Here is a 19,563-nt window from a genome sequence, read left to right as displayed (position 1 = left end):
CTCACACCACACCACCAAATTCATTAGCCACCCTTTTATATACAAAACAAATGCTAATTTATTAACCTGTGTATTATGCTCCTCTATCAGTATAGTGCGACCTGTCTTGGTTTGTGTTAGGAGATAGTAATCATGTCTATATCATACTATAAAAGACAGTATTGGGGCAAAGGGTACCAATTTCCTACCTCAATTTAACCTAACAAAGAATGAGAACTGAGGTGAGGGAAGACAGAAAGTACTAACAATATAAATTACGTAATGCACTTTGGATTTGAAACAGTAAAATGAGACAAAGTAATCATGTTTTTTATATTGTTTTCATGAGGCATCAATTAATATTCTGCTAAACCCATGTTATTCGTATGTTCTCTCTCCTTTTCCACAGTCCTTTTTTCTAACATGAATCTGCCATGACCACCTAACTACGGGATAATTCTCGTGCTTAGAGCTAATGAGAACTTTCAGGTTCTCCTAGTTTCCCTTTGGGATCTTCAAATCCTTCCAGAACTTTTCCTTGACAGCTCAACTACACTGATTTCTGTCTCAATGACTGGAGTTCCTCACTGACTTGAGCGACTGCTTCTATCATTGGTCACCTTTTCTTGTATGATGGTCTCACCTTCCTCATGGGGCTTTGTGTTCCTTCCAGAAAGAAACTTTTTGTGCCATCAACCTTGTCCCCATCTTATGCCCAGTTCTATGCCAAGTACTGAGGTTGGTGTCATCTCCATAATTACTGCTCCCACCAGGAGAAAAAGACATAGTTTATCAAGATCAGCAAATAACCAAAGAACAAGAATAATAAATCGTCAGGTAGAAGCGAACTTAAAAAAGGAAAAAAAGGCTTTGAATTTTTATCCCTTGGTAAAACCAATACCACTTCATGTAACAGGAATCAAACACTGCAAGTCACCTATTTTCAATCCATTGAAGATATTGTTATCCTGTTTTTAAGAGACCGTCATTGGAAATCTGTTCCTCCTTGTTCTTCAACTCTGCAGCTATTCATAAAAGACTAACACAAGAGTAGCTTTCCTTTGCAGGCCCCAAAACATTAAAAAACTCCCATGAATTATTTACATGGCAGCTCCAATCAGCAACATACCTGACAGACTCCCCAGCTGAAATGAAAGTGCACTGTGTAAATGTGCCCAGGGAGGCTGGCCGCCTCCCACTGTGAGGTTATAGACAGAACTAAGTCAGCACACATTATATGTCAGTGCCAACATCAGAAGGAATCAGATCTTTTGATCTTGGACCTCCACAGGAAGCTCAGATCTCAGACAAATTAGATAAAAAATGAATTTATAGCAGATATGTGTCCTAAGGCATTCCGCTGAATGTGTGGGTTGTGGGGAAGGAAGAAGAGTGAATATCAAAACATATGAATTGGCATGCCTTCTTTCCACCTCCACCTTGTTGGTGAGTCCCCATTCAAATGGAAAAACAGGATTTCAAATTGCCCCTCCATGACTCTAAGAGTCCCATTGGTGGGTTTGATCAAGTTTTAGGAAGAATAGGATAAAACATGGGAACATACATCCCTTCTCTATGAAAAAGAGGCAGTGGTTTTGGGGCCTTCCACCTTCACCAGTCAGCTATAACTTTTCCAGCTACCCTTAACTTCTTTTGGCTTCCAAAACTTCCTACGGCAACAAATAGATTCTGTGCCTGTGATTTCTAAAGTTTGTGTGGGTACCCGTCACTGGCTTTCTTTTTTTGCAATAGGAACATTAACACTGATTCTCTCCTTCCCTCCAACCCCACCCTCACTGTTCATATTTTCCTAGCCAAGTCTCCAAGGGCTGCATTCAAAGTTGGATGACCTGGATTCAGTACAGAAGATCCAATATAATCACCTGGACCTAAAGCCTAAATAGAGTCTGAAGAAGAAAGATGGATGGCTGATCAGCCAACATAGAAAATGTGCTCCCCCTTGGTTTCTCATTTGTCGATAAGGGCAACAATCCTGCCCACATGTTGAAGAAGATATATGCAACAATTAATAAATACTATTACCTATGTCCTTTCTAGATTATTTGTTCCTTTAAGTAAAAAAGTATCATTTACTTTTCATAATAAATGCATGATAAATCAGGAAGGTATACAAATTTTACAAAGACAAAGGGAAAAATGCCTTTCATCACACATTATATCAGAAGTGATCTCTATTTTGTTGTTTTTGCAATACTCTAGCAATGGATATGTTTTAGTAAATCTAATTGAACTCATCAACCCATCTGGAGTTTACTTTGGTGTATTTTCTGAAGTATGAATCTATTGATAAATATTGTAAATAGTCAAATCTACTAGCCCCATTTATAGACTAATGCTCCGTTTTCCTTTACTTTTATTATCTGCTTTATCATATATTACATTTCTATATCTAATATCTATATTTAAATCTAATTGAGGTTATTTCCACTAATGTGCCCATATATTCTTGTGTCAGTATCACTGTGTCTTAAAAATAGTAACATACATATTATCTCCCTGGTTGAGCTACCATTCCCACTGCCAGAAAGTCAATTTCTTGTAAAAAATTGGCTTTGTATCATTGATCTATATTTTCTGATAAATTAGAATCATCTTATACTATTCTACTCTGTATAAAATTTTTTGAACTGCATTTGACCAAAGTTACTTTAAGAATAATTGAGCTCTTTGCAATATTAGTCAATCCAATTAGAAATACGTTGTAATTCCTTATGCATTCAAGTCTTCTCTTTAAACTATTCAGTAAAATATGGTTTATTTTTTACACAAGTCCAACATATCTCCTGTTAAGATTTTTTTCCAAGACAGCATATTCTTCAGTCACTCTTATGTATTTCATTATGTTTCCTGACTGTATACCATTGACTTATACAACATTATTGTGCATAGATTGATGTTATATTTGAATAAATTACTCAAGTTATTTATAAATTATAGCAGTTAGTGGTTGAATCTTTTAAGTTATCCTTAAACAATTATATCATCTGCAAGCCATCATGTATTTTCTCCAACATTATCTTCTTAATTTTGTTTTCTATCTGGCTATGTTTCTTAGCATTCCAAAATATATGTTACAAAATTATGGTATAAAATTATGGTTATGTGCTTTGTCCTCATTTGAGTATTAATTTTTCTAATACTCCATTGTTAAATGTGCCACTGGATCTTGGTAGCAGATAGCATTGGAATTCTCCATCTTAGTTAGTGGGCAGGCTCTTATTCATGGTTATATTTATAGTTTTCTTAAGGAATAGTGCTAGATTTTATTCGTGTTTTTAAATTAGAAGATGCTCTTTTTTTAATTTTATTAGATGGACATGTTATTTATTAATATATTAATATAATTAATATATTTCCAAACATAGTTTTACTCTCCCCGGAGCTTGGCACAATTTCTAGTCCTGAGCTCTTTTGCTCTTCTCTGCTTCCAGACACCTTGGAGCCACCCCTCTCCTCCCCAATCCCTGTCATTCTCCTAGATTTGTGCTTATAAAAGGTAAATTAGTGGAAGATGAAAACCAAAGCCATCACAGAGGTGGAAGTGGTAAAACTTGGCAGGGGCACAAGGTGGTAATGGGAGAACTGGGAGTTAAAGTTAACTCAGGAGTCTAGCCTGGAAGATTTGGGGCTAGTAACCAGACTAGGGGAACAAGGAACAGTTGAGAAGGCATGATACAAAACTGAGCTTTGACAAAGCAGAGCAGCACTGCCTCCCTGGCATTTCTGTGAACCTGAATTTGTGCTAACTGGACAACCAAGTCCCTAGAAAAAGGATCTGAAACAGTGTGACATGATTTAGGAGCTACAGGGACTAAACCTGTAACTTAGGGTAACGATATTTTTTCTCTCCTTTAGCACTCGCTCCCTTTTTAAATTCTTCAAATATATATTGTTTGTTGTGATTGCCTTACTCTTACTTGTTTATTGCCTGGAATTGTTCTTTTATTTTCCCCAAAATATTATTCTTGTGTTCCAATCATATTGGAAACTCATAAAGGACAAGAGACCAGATATCACTTCTTTTTAACTATACAGAGAGGAACTTATAAGATACTAAATAAATATCAGGAGATAAATACAAAATTATTTAATATTTATTGGGAGATAATTGCATTTGTTAAGTAATTCCAGTAGTCTCTCACCTAAATGTTACAAAGATGTGTAATAGCTTCGGCCAGAGTTTCTCAGCCTTGGCATTACTGACCTCTTGAACCAGATAATCTTTTGTTGTGGGGTGGTCTTGTGCATTGTCAAATGTTTACAGCATCCTTAATCGCTTCTCACTAGATGCCAATAGTATCCCCTTCCCTAAGCTATGGCAACAAAAATATCTTCAGATATTGCAAATGTCCTCTGGAGGTAGAGTGACCAACTGTCACTATTTGTCTGGGACTGAGGGAGTCCCTGGGACACAAGGATTTGATTTTTAAAACTTGGAAAGTTCTGGAAAAACCAGAATGAGTAAGCTGCCCTATGTGGGCAGTAAAATTGCCCCTGGTTGAGAACGACTGGCCTATGGGAACAGACAGCCATCTACATACAATAAATTCCAAAAACTCTAAGCGCTACGGAAGCACACATTCAGTATTCTTGGAATGCAAAGAGGACAATACTCACTTTTCGCTGAGGTGGGAGGGATTGGGGAAGAGTTTGTGAAAAAAATGGCATTTCAGTTGGAGCTTAAAAGCTTGACGAGGTTTTAACAGGTGAAGACAGCAATCAAATTGGAAGAAACTGTGCAAGCAAATGGGTGGAAAAGTATTAGACAAGTCCCGGGATGAGTGAGCTCATGTGATGAGTGTGAGCAGGGGCCAGGAAAGCAAGAGCCAAGACTAGAAAGAGAGGATGGAGTCAGGTCTTGAAGGGCTTTGAGTCTTAAACACCAACAAGAAAAACCAGTGATAAATAACATATACATAGCACATGCAATACGCCAGGAATTGTTCTGTGCTCTTTGTGATATTGACTCATGTAATCTGTACAACAACCCTAAGTGTGGCCAGTATTATTATGGCAGTTTTCCTGATGAGGAAACTAAAAGGCACAAAGAGGATAGTTGACTTGCTTGAGGGCACAAAGTAAGGCAGCAGGGGAGTCAAGATTAAACTATCTGTCTCACTCCTGGGGTTCACACTCTTAACTGCCACATTCTCCTGCTTCCCCAACCCATGATGGGATTCACGAAATCTTCTGGGCAGCAGAATGACAAGAGCTGATATGAATTTTAAAAGCTGGTTCAGATGGCTCTCTATGTCAAAAATCCTAGTAGCAGTCAATTATGAGGGATACATGATTTCCTCCCTCCTCCCCCATCACAACTGTCTACCACCCCTATTACGTCCATATAAGTTTTGGTAAAAGCTTTAACATGGTGAATTTACAGTCTGAATCTACTGGACAGTGAAAATGCTCAATTTCATCACTAAACAACGTAGTGCTATGGTGCTGCTTGGTGAATGCAAAGTGCTCATGAGTGAGACAGCCAATCACTTTATCAGCAAACGCCAAAAGTTTAAAAACACAGAGGGAAAGGGGAATTCAAGTGCCAGGGAAATAATGAAATAAAACCAAATTTATTTAAAGCTACCAATAATTAGATGTTTTGTAGCTGGTAATAATTTCCAAGGAAAAGCAGGAGACAGTTCATAACTTGCCTTGGAAACAATGCTCCTAAGATTTGGACAAAGCTTAGAAGATAAGGAAACAAATTTGCTACGATCCCCAGGGGAGGATTCGGATAACACATCTTTCTATTTTTAACTCGAATGTCCTAAGAAAATGGCCTCTGATACTCCCATCTCTTCAATCTAAACTCTTCCACAGGAGCCCTGTCCTTGTCTCATTCCTGATAATTTATTAATAAGCCACCACATAAAAAATGCTCCTTAATAAAACACCCAGGCATTGTGGACTGCTTAATGTAGTTAATTTAAGCAGGGCAACTAAGATTCATGTGGATGGCCATATTAGATTAGGGGAGAGATTAGCATCACTCTTGCCATTCGCTGAAGAATGCAGCTGAATATTCCGTTCTTCACAGAGCGGGGTTCTGTTCAGATGACCATTTTCAAACACCTGTCCTGAATTTGCATGCAATAAAGTGGACAAGAGGCTTCTAGAAACCAAAATGAAAGTCGTCTTAGATGAAATCTAGAAAGAGTTCCTGTTCCCTTCTCCCTGTCTCCATTTTTCACACCCCGACCCACTCGAATCCCTACCACCTTGAGACACAAGTCCAGGAGCTGATGTATGCCTGGCTAATTTTTTGGGAAATTTGTTTTTAAATAACTTCATTTCCTCCATGGGAAAAAATACAAGCAAGCACGCAAACTGATACATGGACACACGTGCACAAACACACACACACACACACACTCACCAGAGTTTATTAAATTAGGTAGAGGCAGAACAACATTGGACTGCTATTTTTTGGTTAAATGTGCACTCAGAACCAGTAAGATTCATATTCCTTTTCAAGCAGAAAATATGACAACAATTGGTTATTACTAAGAAAACCCAGAAATATTCTTTTCTTCAGAGTGTATGTTTCAAAATGTCTCAGGTCCATGGAAATTATCAGAATATTTTTCATACATCACATCCATGCTTGGCAAACCCATCTTGTGCTCTGCCCACCGTTTTCCTATTTTCTGTGTCTTTAGAAGGACAAGGGCAAAGCATCGCTCTGAGGCAAATGCTTATCTTTTCTCTGCTTGGCCCCAATTCTAGTGACAATTTAACACTAACAAGCAAAATCATCTGGTATAACGCACAACATAAGCAAATAATACATTTTGCTAAAAGTATGAATAAACATCAAAGCAGAGCTTTGCAAAGCTGACTCATTTCTTGAAGTTTCCGTATTCAATCTTATTTGCATAGTTGCTATTCAGCAACTAAATTCTCTTCTTTCCCAAATTCAATAATGTGGCCAAACTGGCAGCTTTGCAATAGCTAAAGATTATATGCCTAATACTCTCATTTTCCCTTTCTCTATGGAATGAATTCAAATGTTAAACCAATAATCTTCTGCTAAGAAAAAAATAGATACATGTCAGCTTGAATAATTGGTTGATAGCTGAGTGAATCAGCTGTACTTGTGTATTCCTACACTGGGATGTGATTTCCTTGAGGAGAAGTAACAAAGATTAAAGAAGAGGCTATAAACTAAATTAATCCAGAAACTGTCAGCCGGGGGAGGCTACAGGCTACAGTTCATCCACAGTGGGTCTCTCTTATAGGAATCATTCACAGTGTCCAAGCTTACCTTCTCCCATCACGGCGTCTTCTTTCCCCGTCTCTACTTGTGATCCTTGGCGTTTGGATGAGACGTGAGTAGGATTCTTTTGATCATTAGTCTGAGATTCAGAAATCTCTTCACTTTTTATTTCTGTATTAGTGAAAAAAACACGTTTTTTTTCTGTTTTTCCAGAACAAAATTACATTTTTCATTTGTAAATAGGCCCTAAGGGTTAACGTTTCCCCTTTACGGTTCCACAAGATGATTGTGATATACATGCAGTAGAATGCCTATAATATATTCAGAGCTTAAGGAATAATGAAACAAAATCCATAAGCTGACCACCTAATTGAAGGTATTGTCCAATATAGTAGCCACCATATATGGCTATTGAACACGTGAAATGTGACTAATTCGAATTGAGATGTGCTGTAAGTGTAAAATATACATCTGATTTTGAAAAAGTATAAAGTAGCTAATATTCTAATCTAATATTTTTATATTCATTATGTGCCAAAATAAATTTTGGTGTATTAGGTCAAGTGGCTACTAGAAAAGTACATTACATGCCTCACATTTGTTGTTCCTGTTACACTTCTCTGAAACTGAGCTGGTATAGAATGTTACTAATACTTTTTTTTAACCTTTTATTGTGAAATAATTATAGATACACAGGAAGGTGCAAAGAAATGTGCACGGAGGCCTCGTGCACTTTGATGCACCTTCCTCCATTGTTGACAACCTGCGTAACTATAGTAGCATAGCAAAACCAGAAATTAACATTGGTATAATCCACAGAGCTCGTGCAGGTGTGTGCTTTTCATTGAAGACTGTAGATCTTCAGTCTGCTCCTGACTGAAGAGATGCTTTATCTTCTATTCACTTATTTATTAAATATATTAATCAAAAATATATTTGCATTCCTCATGCCAGGCAGTGTTCTAGGAACTGGTTAGACGATGACGAATAAGAAAGACCTTGTCCCTGCCCTCATAGACCTTTCATTCCAGTTTGGATGGCAGAGGATAAACAAATAAATTTGTAATATAATATCTGATAATGCCATGCCATGCCATATGATGATTTTCTCAAGGAAAACACTTTTGGGATTGAGTTTTGAGCTGAATGAATTTTCCACAGAACACCACTTTTAGATTGAAAGTACTTGAAAGAATGATTGGAAGATAAATTATGGTTATCATGCTTGGATATTTGGCAGATTTTTTTTGAGTGAATGGAGTGAGTCTTCTTTGAATGAACTTCAAAGAAATAACTGACAGTACTTGTTGCCAATGATAAAATCCAAGCTTTCATGGGAAACTTAGAATTTTGGAAAACTTGTATCAACTATTATGAGCTTCAGAGACTTCCAATTCTTGAAGATCCATGTTGATATTAACAAATGTGATTTTTTTTTAATTGTAGAATGAAATATGTCAACATTTAGAAGATATGCATAACTCAGTGAAACAATATTTTCCAAATGGCCAAGGTATAATGTTTCAAAATCTTGCATGGATAAAACCTCCATTCAAGGTACAAGATACACTAATGGATTTTCATATAACACAGTACAAAAAGTACATTGAGATATATCTTTAAGTAACTACCTCTCACCCATTTTTGGTGCAGTATCAAAGAAGAATATTCACAATTATCTGTAATGGCTATTAAAATATTCTTCCCTTTTTTACTATGTATCTGCGTGTGGCTGGATTTTTGTCACACGTTTCAATCAAAACAATAGATTACAACACATAGAATGCAGAAGCCACTAAGAGAACCCGGATGACTTCTCTTAAGGCAGACATCAAAGAAGTTTGGAAAATGCCATTCTTTTCACTATATATTTTTTGAAAACATAGTTTTTAAGTAAAAACATATGCTAATTACATTAGCATATAACGCACGTATTATTGTTTTTTTAAAATAAATAGGCAGGGACTGGCCCCATGGCCGAGTGGTTAGGTTCATGCTCTCCACTTCAGCAGCCCAGGGTTTCGTCGGTTTGGATCCTAGGCACGGACACGGCACCGCTGTCAGGCCATGCTGAGGCGGCATCTCACATACCACAACCAAAGGACCTACAACTAGAATATACAGCTACGTTTTGGGGGCTTTGGGGAGATAAAGCAGAGACAAAAAAAAAAAAAGAACATTGGCAACAGTTGTTAGCTGAGGTGCCAATCTTTAAAAAATAAATTAATTTAAAAATAAATAAATAAATAAGCAAATTTTACATTTTCTCTTTTAACTTCTAGCTTGGAAACTCTGATATATATATAACAAGCATTGGCAGGAGTTCTTTAGGGTTTTGAATAATTATTGAAAATGTAACGAGGTCCCAAAAACAAAATTTATAAACTTGTATCAACTATTATGAGCTTCAGAGACTTCCAATTCTTGAAGATCCATGTTGATATTAACAAATGGGATTTTTTTTTAATTGTAGAATGAAATATGTCAACATTTAGAAGATATGCATAACTCAGTGAAACAATATTTTCTGACACAGACCATACAGCTGAAACAGAGAACCACATTCTGTGAGGAACAATATATTTTTCTGGTTCAAAAAGTAATGAATACTAATTTTAGAAATTTGAGAAATACAGAAAGATATAATGCAAATGACTCATACAGACCTGACCACCGTAAATTTTTCATAAAGTTCCTTCCAATTTCTTTACAATTTTAGTTATTGTTTTGTTTTGTCTTTTAAGAAAGTTAGGACTCTGCCTGCATTCAGGAAACTATGGGAATTTAATACAGCAAAATGTGTCCACAGATATCCAAAAGTTGAAAGAGCAGAAAGAGGACACTGAGGTAACCGATGTGTTAGTAACAGCAGGAAGAAGCTTCTAGAGCTGGGGGGAGAAAAAGGAAGAGACTGGTGAGTGGAGCTTAGTGAGAGTTACCTCTGTGCTAGTCGGTTTAACTACAAAACGGATGACAGCGAAATCACCTACTTCCTAGAATCACATGAGATTAAAAACTATGAAAAGTCTTTGCCTTTAAATCAGAAAGCACTACACACGTGTGCGCGCGTAGTTAGAACTTTAGACTTTAAAATAAAAACAAAATTCCGTGGTTCAACAAATCACAGGCAACACCCCGGACAAGATCCCATTCATCTTGAGAAAGACAAGGAACCCCAGAGTTTCTTCGTAGTTTGTCCACTTCAATCACCAGGATGTGGATTGAGGTAAGGATATGAGGTTGAAGCTGGGTTCAAAATAAAGATCACATGTGGTGGGGCTTCCCGTCCCCAGCATCTCTCAGAAATGCGAGCACGGCGAATCTTCTAGTAGTGGCATCAGGCTTCTTCCTCTTTCCTTCCTTCCTTTATTTTGACTTTCTTTCGTGGCTTCTCCTCATTTTGCCTCTTTTATACTCACTCTTGTTTATCATGTTGGTCTCTTTAGTACCTCCTAGTATCACGAAGTGTTTCTTTCACTCATTCGATGGTCTTGGGAGGGTGGTGTGGGTGGAGCAAGGGATTTGCCAGAGCCTGGTCTGCTCCTCTTGCCTCCACTCTAAGAATAGAGTGGAAAGATTAAAAGAAGCCTCTTTTAAAGAACCTTTTCCCCTCAGTGATTCTAGCCAAAGAAAAAAAAAAAAGCTTCTGGGAAAATATTCAAGAATATATTTAATTTCTACACTCCTAGAGAAAAAAAAAACACCAAGCACGCTCTTCGCTCTTGTGAAGGAAAAGAGAACATTTCTCCCTGAACTCACCTCTTGGAGGGTCACCTGGGCAGAGGAACACAGCAATTCAGTGAGTGGGATCTGGAGCCAAACTTCCTGGCTTGTTCCTGGCTGTGTGACCTTGGGCCAGTTACTTAACCTTTCTGTGCCTCATGCTCCACCTCCGTAACATGGACATAGTATTTAGTACCTACTTCATAGGGTTCTTGTGAGGATGAAATAAATTTAGTATCTAAAGCACCTAGAACCTGGTCTGTAGTGACTATTCAATGAATATGAGCTTTCTTTATGATTGCTATTATTGAGATTAGGCAATCCTTATCTCTACTGTATGAATTGAACAATTTGGCTCCATGTGGTTTAATATGTTGCTGAGGTTCATAAAAATTTCTCTTTGAGGGAAGAAAAAAATGTATGTTATGCATGATGGCATTTTTCCCAATCTTTTCATTCCAAAAAAAAAATAAATCAACGTACTTCTGCTTTTGCTTTTCTTAAACCAACAGCACACCAGACAGCATAGAGCCAACCACGAGACCACTGAGCACAGGGAAGCAGCCAGGATAATGGTCGAGCTCTCTGACCTAGTCACAGGTAAGATGGCGAATGGCCTGGATCGAGCTGTAAAATTGACCCCTGTAAAAAAAGAAAAGTCTCAATAATAACATATTAATAAGATACTATTGTAATGAAAATATTGTGGAAAAGATATGCTTACAGCAGTACCTGACACTTAGTAGGTTCAGTAAATATTTATTAAATTAAATGATTAAATAAATGAACCAGTAATAGATCCAAGATTTGTATTTCTGAAGAAATAGAAGAATTCAGTTCCAACAATAACATACAATTGTTCTTTCCAATGCTGTCCATTACTGATGGGGAATTCTTCCAATTCTCCTCTTTTATTCTCAGACTTAACCCTTTCCATCAATGAAAAATTTCAGTTTCACTCTATGTTCCACAAACTAGAACAGAAATGCTCTCAGCCCCAGAATGTGTGAAACTACTTGCTCTGACACATCTGTCCTATGAAAATAGGGCATGTAACACATCAGAACAGGGGCCAGGCACTCCTATTACAGAGCCAAGAGAATTTCTAATGTCCATGAGAATTTCCTTATCTAGAAAACTGGGAGTAGAGCAGTGGCAGATAGGCAGAGCCACTTTGGCTAGGGAAGATGGATCCAAATGGGCGGCTTCCTTACAGAGCTTATCTTTCTAAGAATTCATCTCTAACTCTTCCCCTTTCAATGGACTGAAAAATTTGGTTCTCACTCCATTATTATTTTTGAAACAAGGCATAAAAGAATCTAAAAAACCTTGCCTAGATATGCAAAAATCTGCACATAAATGTTTATAGCACCTCTATTCGTAATCACCCAAATCTGGAAACAACCCAAATGTTCTCCAAAAGGGGAAGGAATAAACCAACAGTGGTTTATCCAGACAAAGGAATACTGCTCAGCCAAAAGAAAAAAATAAAAGGAAAAAGAAGGAAAAAAGGAGAGAAGAAAGAAAGGAAGGGAGGGAAAGAAAGAGAAAGAGAGAGAGAGACAGAGAGAGAAACCCTTAATAACCTGTAACAACTGAGATGAACATCAAAGGCATTAGGCTGAGTGAGAGAAATCCATCTGTAAAGGGGACATCTTGTATGATCCCATTAAATGACTCTCTACAAAAGACAAAACTATAGAGATGGAGAACAGATCAGCAGTTGCCAGGGATTAATGGTAGTGGGAGAGGAGGACGTCAAGATACAGGAATAGCATAAGGGAGACTTTTTGGAAATGTGCTGTATCCTGACTGTGGTGGTGATGACGCAAATCCATGTATGTATTTGGATTCATAAAAAGACAGCCCAAAAGATTAATTTTACTGTATATTATTTTTTTAATCATTTATTTTAATTTGTCTATATTTTGGGGGTTCATTATTTTAATTGTGAGGATGGTTTCAGGGAAGCCTGCATTCATTGAAACTTATTGAACGGTATGCTTTAGACACGTAGTTTATCCTAAGTCAATTATACTTCAATACAAAAATTGAAAGTTAAAAAAACACTTGCCTATGAACTGGAGTTAGTTATAACCAGCATTTTTGAGTAGCTCACTCAAAACAAACAAACAAATCCCAAGCCCCTGTTTTCATCTGAATAACTCAGGCAAAAACAGAGTTTTTATTTTTCTCTAATTCGAGGAAACACCATGTTTTTCTTTGCTGTGCTTTCTTTGGGCCGAGCCTGACATCTGATTGGAAGTCACAGTCAGATCTTCAGTCTCTTGACTCCTGGCTGACTTGGTCCAAAAGCTACCATAACAAGATTAGCTAGAAATGGTTCTCCTGTGTGTACCTTTTACACTTAAGCCATATTTGGCTTGTTTGTTATCAATTAGTTGCTTTTTATGGGCATCTGAATAAGCTAAATCTAGTCCAGAGTCGGGGGAATGGGTTTTACTTGGGATTCACAGAAGTAAAAACAAAATTCTTCATTCTTTTATCCATTTTTCAATACTTGCTCAGTGATTATTTACTATGCTAAGTGGATAAGTTACTGTTCTCATTCTTAGAGATCTACAAGATGGTAAATGAAATAGGATACACATACAAATATTGGTAATACAAATCAGAATGAGACACTTGCCACCAGAATAATGCAAAGCAATTGCTTTGGAAGGTTATTTTCCATTGATATGATCAGGAAAAGCATCTCAGAAGAGAGAGTATCTAAGTGGGGCTTTGAAGGCCAAGCAAATAAAGATGGAGAGGAGAAAAGAAGAGTTGATGTTTAGGAAATTTATGCTGGGAAATACCGGGAATTGATGGAAAGCATTTGAGACAAATTTTGGTGGGCATTAAATGTCAGCCAAAAGGCCCTTGACTATATTCTGAAGGGAAAGAGCTGTCATAGAAGGGAAAATTCTGAGCTGAGAAGTGACATGAGCCACATGGAATATAGAAGCTCAGGCCAACGAAGTGTTTAGAACACAAGTAATGACAGCAGCTGAAGCGAGGGAGAGCAGTTTACAACCCTGGAGCAGTAACCTGAGTCTAAAGGAGAGACCATCAGCTTTCAAGTATTTTTAGCAGTAGGACAGTTTTTAAAAATGTAATCTTAGACACAGTCTCAACATACTCACTTATTCATAAAACAAATATTTATTTGTGCCTATGATGTGCCAGGTTTTTCTACACCCTGAGGATATAATGTTGATCTAAGCAGAAGAATTCCTGTCCCTTTAGGAACTCAGGTCCTAATAGGGGACAGAAGACACAGGCAGTAGGGAAACAAGCAAATACACAGATACTCTGATGCCATGTAGTAGGTAAGTGCCATGAAGAAGACTAAAGTGGGGTTGGAAAACAGAAAGACTGGAGGTGGGAGCAGCCTTGGGAATAGCATTATAAACTTATTGATCCAGAAAAGGCCGCTGGGATGTGACATGTGCGAAGAAACCTGAGTGAACTGATGAGTGAGCCATGTGAATTTCTGGAGGAAGAGTATTCCAAGTGTGGAAATGGCCACTAGAGGAGAGCTTTTCTGGATTAGGTGGCAGGAGCATTCCTGGCTCCCTCAAACTCTTCCTCAGCCCAGCAGCCCCTGAGAAGCCCCTAAGAATGTCACGGCTTCGAGAAATGAGTGGAGAAACCACAGCCCAGACCACAATAATGACAGTGAATATGGAAAGGTTGGGTCCAAAGCAGTGGCACAAACTTATAGAAACCCTTCTCTCTTGGCAGTGTCTCAAGAAGTATCAGAAATGGATAGATGCATTGGATTAGTGAACATATTAGAAAGACTTATGAGTGATGTGGATCAAGGCTGCCCCGGGGAGAGAAGCCCAAGGGGTCCTGGCCTACATGCCAATCTATATGACCCAATTCATATCTAAAGTTAGACGAACACAGAATAACCAGACCCCACCTGCCCTGATACCGTTTAATGACTTTTTACATCATCTTTCCTTTGTCTAGTAGAAAATAAGTCATGTACCCATGCCTTATAACATTAGCCCCACCCTCAACACATTGCAGCCCTTCGCTGCCCATGGGTCCTGTCCCCATGCTGTTCTCTGAATAAAAGAGCACTACTACCAGACCTTGAGAGTCCAAGAAATCTTTCTCTCGACACTTTGGCTGGCCGAGCCCGCATCAGTGAGGAGTGCATACCCACTTGGAAAGACCTATTTAACTTCTCAGTTCCTCAATTCTATATTTCTAAAATAGTATAGCAATTATAGTCAACAAGGCTGTATTATAAACTTCTAAGTTGCTAAGAGACTAGATCTTAATTGTTTTCACCACAAAAAGGAAATGATAATTATGTGATGTGACAGAGGTGTTACCTAATGCTCCAGGGGCAATCATATTGTATCAAACCAGCAGGTTGTACACCTTAAACTTAACAATGTTATGTCAATTATATCTCAGTAAATAAATATATATAAAGAATATATATATAAAGAAAATGAAATGTCTTTATTATGTCTGCAATTTAGCTATGGAGCTGAAGAAATGTACGTCTTTGTATGTAGTGATTAATGAAAAATTGATTAAAGTGACATCTACTTCCATTAAAAAATAAAGATATGGACAATGTTAGAAACTTTAGACAGGCAGATTGCCAATTTCCATGATCTAAAATCAGGAAGTACATCTGCCATTATCTGCCATTTCTGGGCATTAAGTAAATTCTGTCCTTTTTCTTCATTTCTAAGAAAAATAAATAAATAATGGAGAGAAAAGATAATGAAATAAAATAGGAATAATGATGCATTCTTCACTCTAAGAAATCTCTTCCTTCCTCTGAGAGAGAAGAGGGAAAATAATGAAAACGTTTGCAAGTTCTCTTCTTGATTCGTGGACAAATGAAACAATAACCCATGAATCAATGCTGGTCATGCCTATTTTGAAGCCTGTTAGAAATAAGAAACTTCATTGATTGGCCTATTAATGTTTGAATGAGAGCTGCTTTCCCAAATGATTCTGGCACTAGAAACTGATATACCTGGAAACTGGGAGTTACTCTCAGGACCTGCTAACTGTTGACAACGTCATGTCAACAAGGAGTCACAGAAGTGCAGGCTTTTTAATGTGTTCTTTTTATCCTCTATCTATTCTCTTCTAATTTAAACTTTTGTAAATCTCATTCTGGTAGGGCCTCACCTCATAGACCTGGTCTTGAAAATTATGAAGACTAATTTAAGGAAAAAGGCTAAAGAAAATCTTGTCAAGATGACTCCTCAGTTAGGCTACTTGACAAGTTATGGGCAGAACCGAAAAGAAAGTAATAGTCTAATAAATGGGAAACCAAGGCCAGCTCAAAATCACATGTGTGATTGAAAAGTTTCTGTCTGCACCATATTTTACGTTTGGTTTTATAACTTATTCTTTAATGTAACCTTGATGAAGTATTTAGTTAGTCTAAGTTAACCACTGAGGAAATTAAAGGGCAATGGTGTTTTAAATATCCAACAAGTCTGGGACAAAATATCCAGCTCTGCATGTGTCCTTGGGGATCCCCTGGTCAAGAACACTGACGGAACAACTTTCTTCATGAACCTGTGCTTACCTTAGGACACTGTCATCAGTATTAAAAGGATATCTGCCATACAAAATAATAATAGTATTACCTGACCACAGAAGATATTCCCTCGGGGAAGAAAAATGTTCCAAAACTTGGAATTAAGGGGAAAAAAATGATTACAGATCACACTGGAGCATTTTCAAACAGGGTTATCCAAGGTCTACCAAATTCTTTGGAATAAACTTTTGTTTGACTTAATATTTATTAATATTTAACAGTAATTACGGCCCAGTCTTGTTAATCTGTAGATGATTGGTAAGCTGCAAGTGATTTTTATCCAGGAAAGAAGCAAATGATATTTGTAGACACGTAACCTCAAAGGTTCCAGCTTTATTACCCTGTATCCAATTTGGCGAACTTATTTCAGCTGTTCTTTCCTGGCTACAATCTATATTTCTCAAATGTTCTTTAAACCACCTTTGCCGTCCTCCTGGTTCCCTCATTAATGAGTTAAGTAACTTATTGACAAGTGCTTATTATATATTCATGAGCGTCATATCTTTAACTTTTCGAAAGTATACTATGACAGTGTGAATTTAAGCTTTATCAGAGAGGGTGAATATCAGGCCTTAATTAAATATTTGTTGTTGGGCTCCAGACACCTCACATCAAACATTTGATTTCCTTTGCCATTTCCAATAACTAAGACATTTAAATCCTGTAATAACTGTTTTAATGTATTTTATAAAACTTTGCATTATCACACCTGTGCATTAACTGCTTCCCACACTTGCATGTCTTAAGTATCAAGATAACTTTCCTGACAAAATTAATAATTGATTATAGAGATCTACTTTTCAGTTCAAATGTGATGTCAGTATTTTAAAAATTCTTTTAGGTATTCTCTTAGATAAGGAGTTTTTTTTCTGGTAAATCACAATAATGGATGCAATAGTTACCTTATGTTTTTTAAGTAGATAACTCTGTGTCCCTATCAGAATTCAATCGTTTAAAAAGAGGATGTCAAAATTCACCCTCCCACTGCCCCTCTGTAGGAGGAGATTGGCTCCATTCTATGTGGAAGTGGGCAGTGGTATTTTGCATAGGCTCATCCGGCTTGAAGTTTAATTAACATATTATCTACTACAAACTTATTGAATAGTATTACCCTCTAATAAAGCAAAAATTATCAAGCATACTTCAGAAGGGAGATTTGTTTTTAAATTTTTGTCAAGAAGAATTGGCCCATATAAGCAATTTAGACACACCTTGTACCCAGACTTCTAAAGTACCAGGATTTTGAATGAGTATAGTTACCATTTCCGGGGTGGAGAGACAGTGAATGAGGTGGGCGGGACCGAAAGATAAGATTTCATAATACTCAATATCTCATGACTGTCTTACAAATTAAATTTTTCTAATTTATGTCTAACCAAATGTCATCAAAATAAAAAAAGTAGGACATTCAAAGTAAATTTTAACAACTAGAGGAAAATGTACATTTGGATTTATTCTTGCTTTCCAGGATTCTCTGGAGCCTTAATTTACGTCTTTTTGCTTCTCACACCTTAATGATATAGCCAAGTGAATTTTTTCTCTAAACAATATGACTTCTTATTCATGCTGGGAGTTATTCCCATTATAAAGGAGAAAAGGCTATTTTTTTTTTAAAGAAACAGATAATAAAAACACATTGCACTGAAATTACCTGGAGGCGAAATGACAGTAAAAATAAAGTGCCAATTTGACCCAGAGATCAAAACTGCCAAGTTGGAGAACCTCACATAACCATCTTGAGCTTCTGCCTGAGTACACCCTACAACAAACACAGAAACAGAAAGTAGATGTTAGTTACCTACTAGAGAGAGTTTCTTCAAGTCTTCTCTGTAGAGAGGCAATTGGACAACAAAGGAAAAAACTTTTTTTAGTTAAAGAAGTTACTAAATCCATCAGCCTTTTCTTAGACAAGTCTTCAAACCAAATAGTCCAAGATAGAATAATAATAATAACAGCTAACGTATATTGAAAGCTTACTCTGCCAGACACTGTGCTTTAGATACATCCCTGCGAATAAACTACACAACAACCCTATAATATATGCTACTATCTATATGCTATAGATTAGGAAATAGGCTCGTAAAAGGTTACATTACCTGGTGCTTGGGTGATAGCTCAAATATACTTGATTTCAATTCTTAACCGCCACTATATATTGACTGTTTTCTTATTAAATATCTCTCAAGAAAGCAAGTCATCCTTCCAGGTCAACAGTTTCTAGGCTCTGCCTCTCTTCTAGTCAAGGGATCTATAATTTATATGGTAGCAGAATTAAGCCAATAGATGAGGACCACGGCAATGCATCGAATCATGACTGATAAAGGCTACCTTGATTTAGCACCTTGGATTGCCTGGGCTATGGTTTTCCTGCATGAAATGCAAAACAGAAAGCTTACATCTTCTAACATTAGGCCGTCCATTTATAAAGTGAAAGAAAGAACTTAACTCAGGACCACATTCACAATGCCATTAATTAGTCTTCTGACTCCACTATCCTCAAATTACTTTGCTAATTAACAGCTGCTACATTTCACTCTGGAAATGTCACCATGATTGGTTTGATGGACAATGAGAAAGGAGAGTGGTCTTAAAGTTTATAAATTCGTTTGAGATCTTTAAGGCTGAAAGGTATCATAAAGATATAATATGCTTAGAGTTACATTTTTCAATCCAATTGCTCAATCCTTTTTGTGAAAACATTGTCTTTCCTCATCAATTTTGCAGAGCTAACTAAAACTTCCTTTTTCAGAAACATCTTTTCCTTCATCTCGTCAGAGTCCCAAAATAAATAAAATGCCCAGAAAAATGGAAATAAATAAGCCAAGACTCAAATAAATGATAGGCGCCCAAGATAAATGCAGTTTATACTCTTTAAAACCTATATGCATCAAAATTATGGTCAATAAACTCTTGCAAACAATGAACCGCAGAGTACAGATGTTCAACATGAAATCGTTTGCTGCAGTTTTCCTTTGACAAACGTCCTTATTGTTCCAATCTTTGGAGGAATACAAAGCAGCATTTAATCGAA

At 37.0% G+C, this 19,563-nt stretch overlaps 1 protein-coding gene across 6 annotated transcripts in view; it reads right to left on the bottom strand.

Annotated features, from left to right (window-relative positions):
• PKHD1 (PKHD1 ciliary IPT domain containing fibrocystin/polyductin) overlaps positions 1-19,563 on the bottom strand; it is a 416,955-nt gene that overhangs the window by 7,656 nt on the left and 389,736 nt on the right. For 5 of the 6 annotated variants that reach the window (XM_044776842.2, XM_044776843.2, XM_070514775.1 and 2 more), the window contains 3 exons: positions 18,184-18,291; positions 11,426-11,584; positions 7,268-7,390 (listed from right to left, as the gene is read on the bottom strand). In XM_044776842.2, coding sequence (XP_044632777.2) covers positions 7,268-7,390; positions 11,426-11,584; positions 18,184-18,291 — 390 coding nt within the window. Of the gene's footprint in view, positions 1-7,267; positions 7,391-10,158; positions 10,777-11,425; positions 11,585-18,183; positions 18,292-19,563 lie in introns of those variants that run through there. The other variant, XM_070514776.1, reaches the window with a different exon arrangement.

The sequence above is a fragment of the Equus asinus genome, chromosome 8 (assembly GCF_041296235.1).
Source record: "Equus asinus isolate D_3611 breed Donkey chromosome 8, EquAss-T2T_v2, whole genome shotgun sequence".
Taxonomy (NCBI): domain Eukaryota; kingdom Metazoa; phylum Chordata; class Mammalia; order Perissodactyla; family Equidae; genus Equus; species Equus asinus.
The sequence above is the reverse complement of the archived record's forward strand: the minus strand, read 5'-3'. Positions and strand labels throughout refer to the sequence as shown.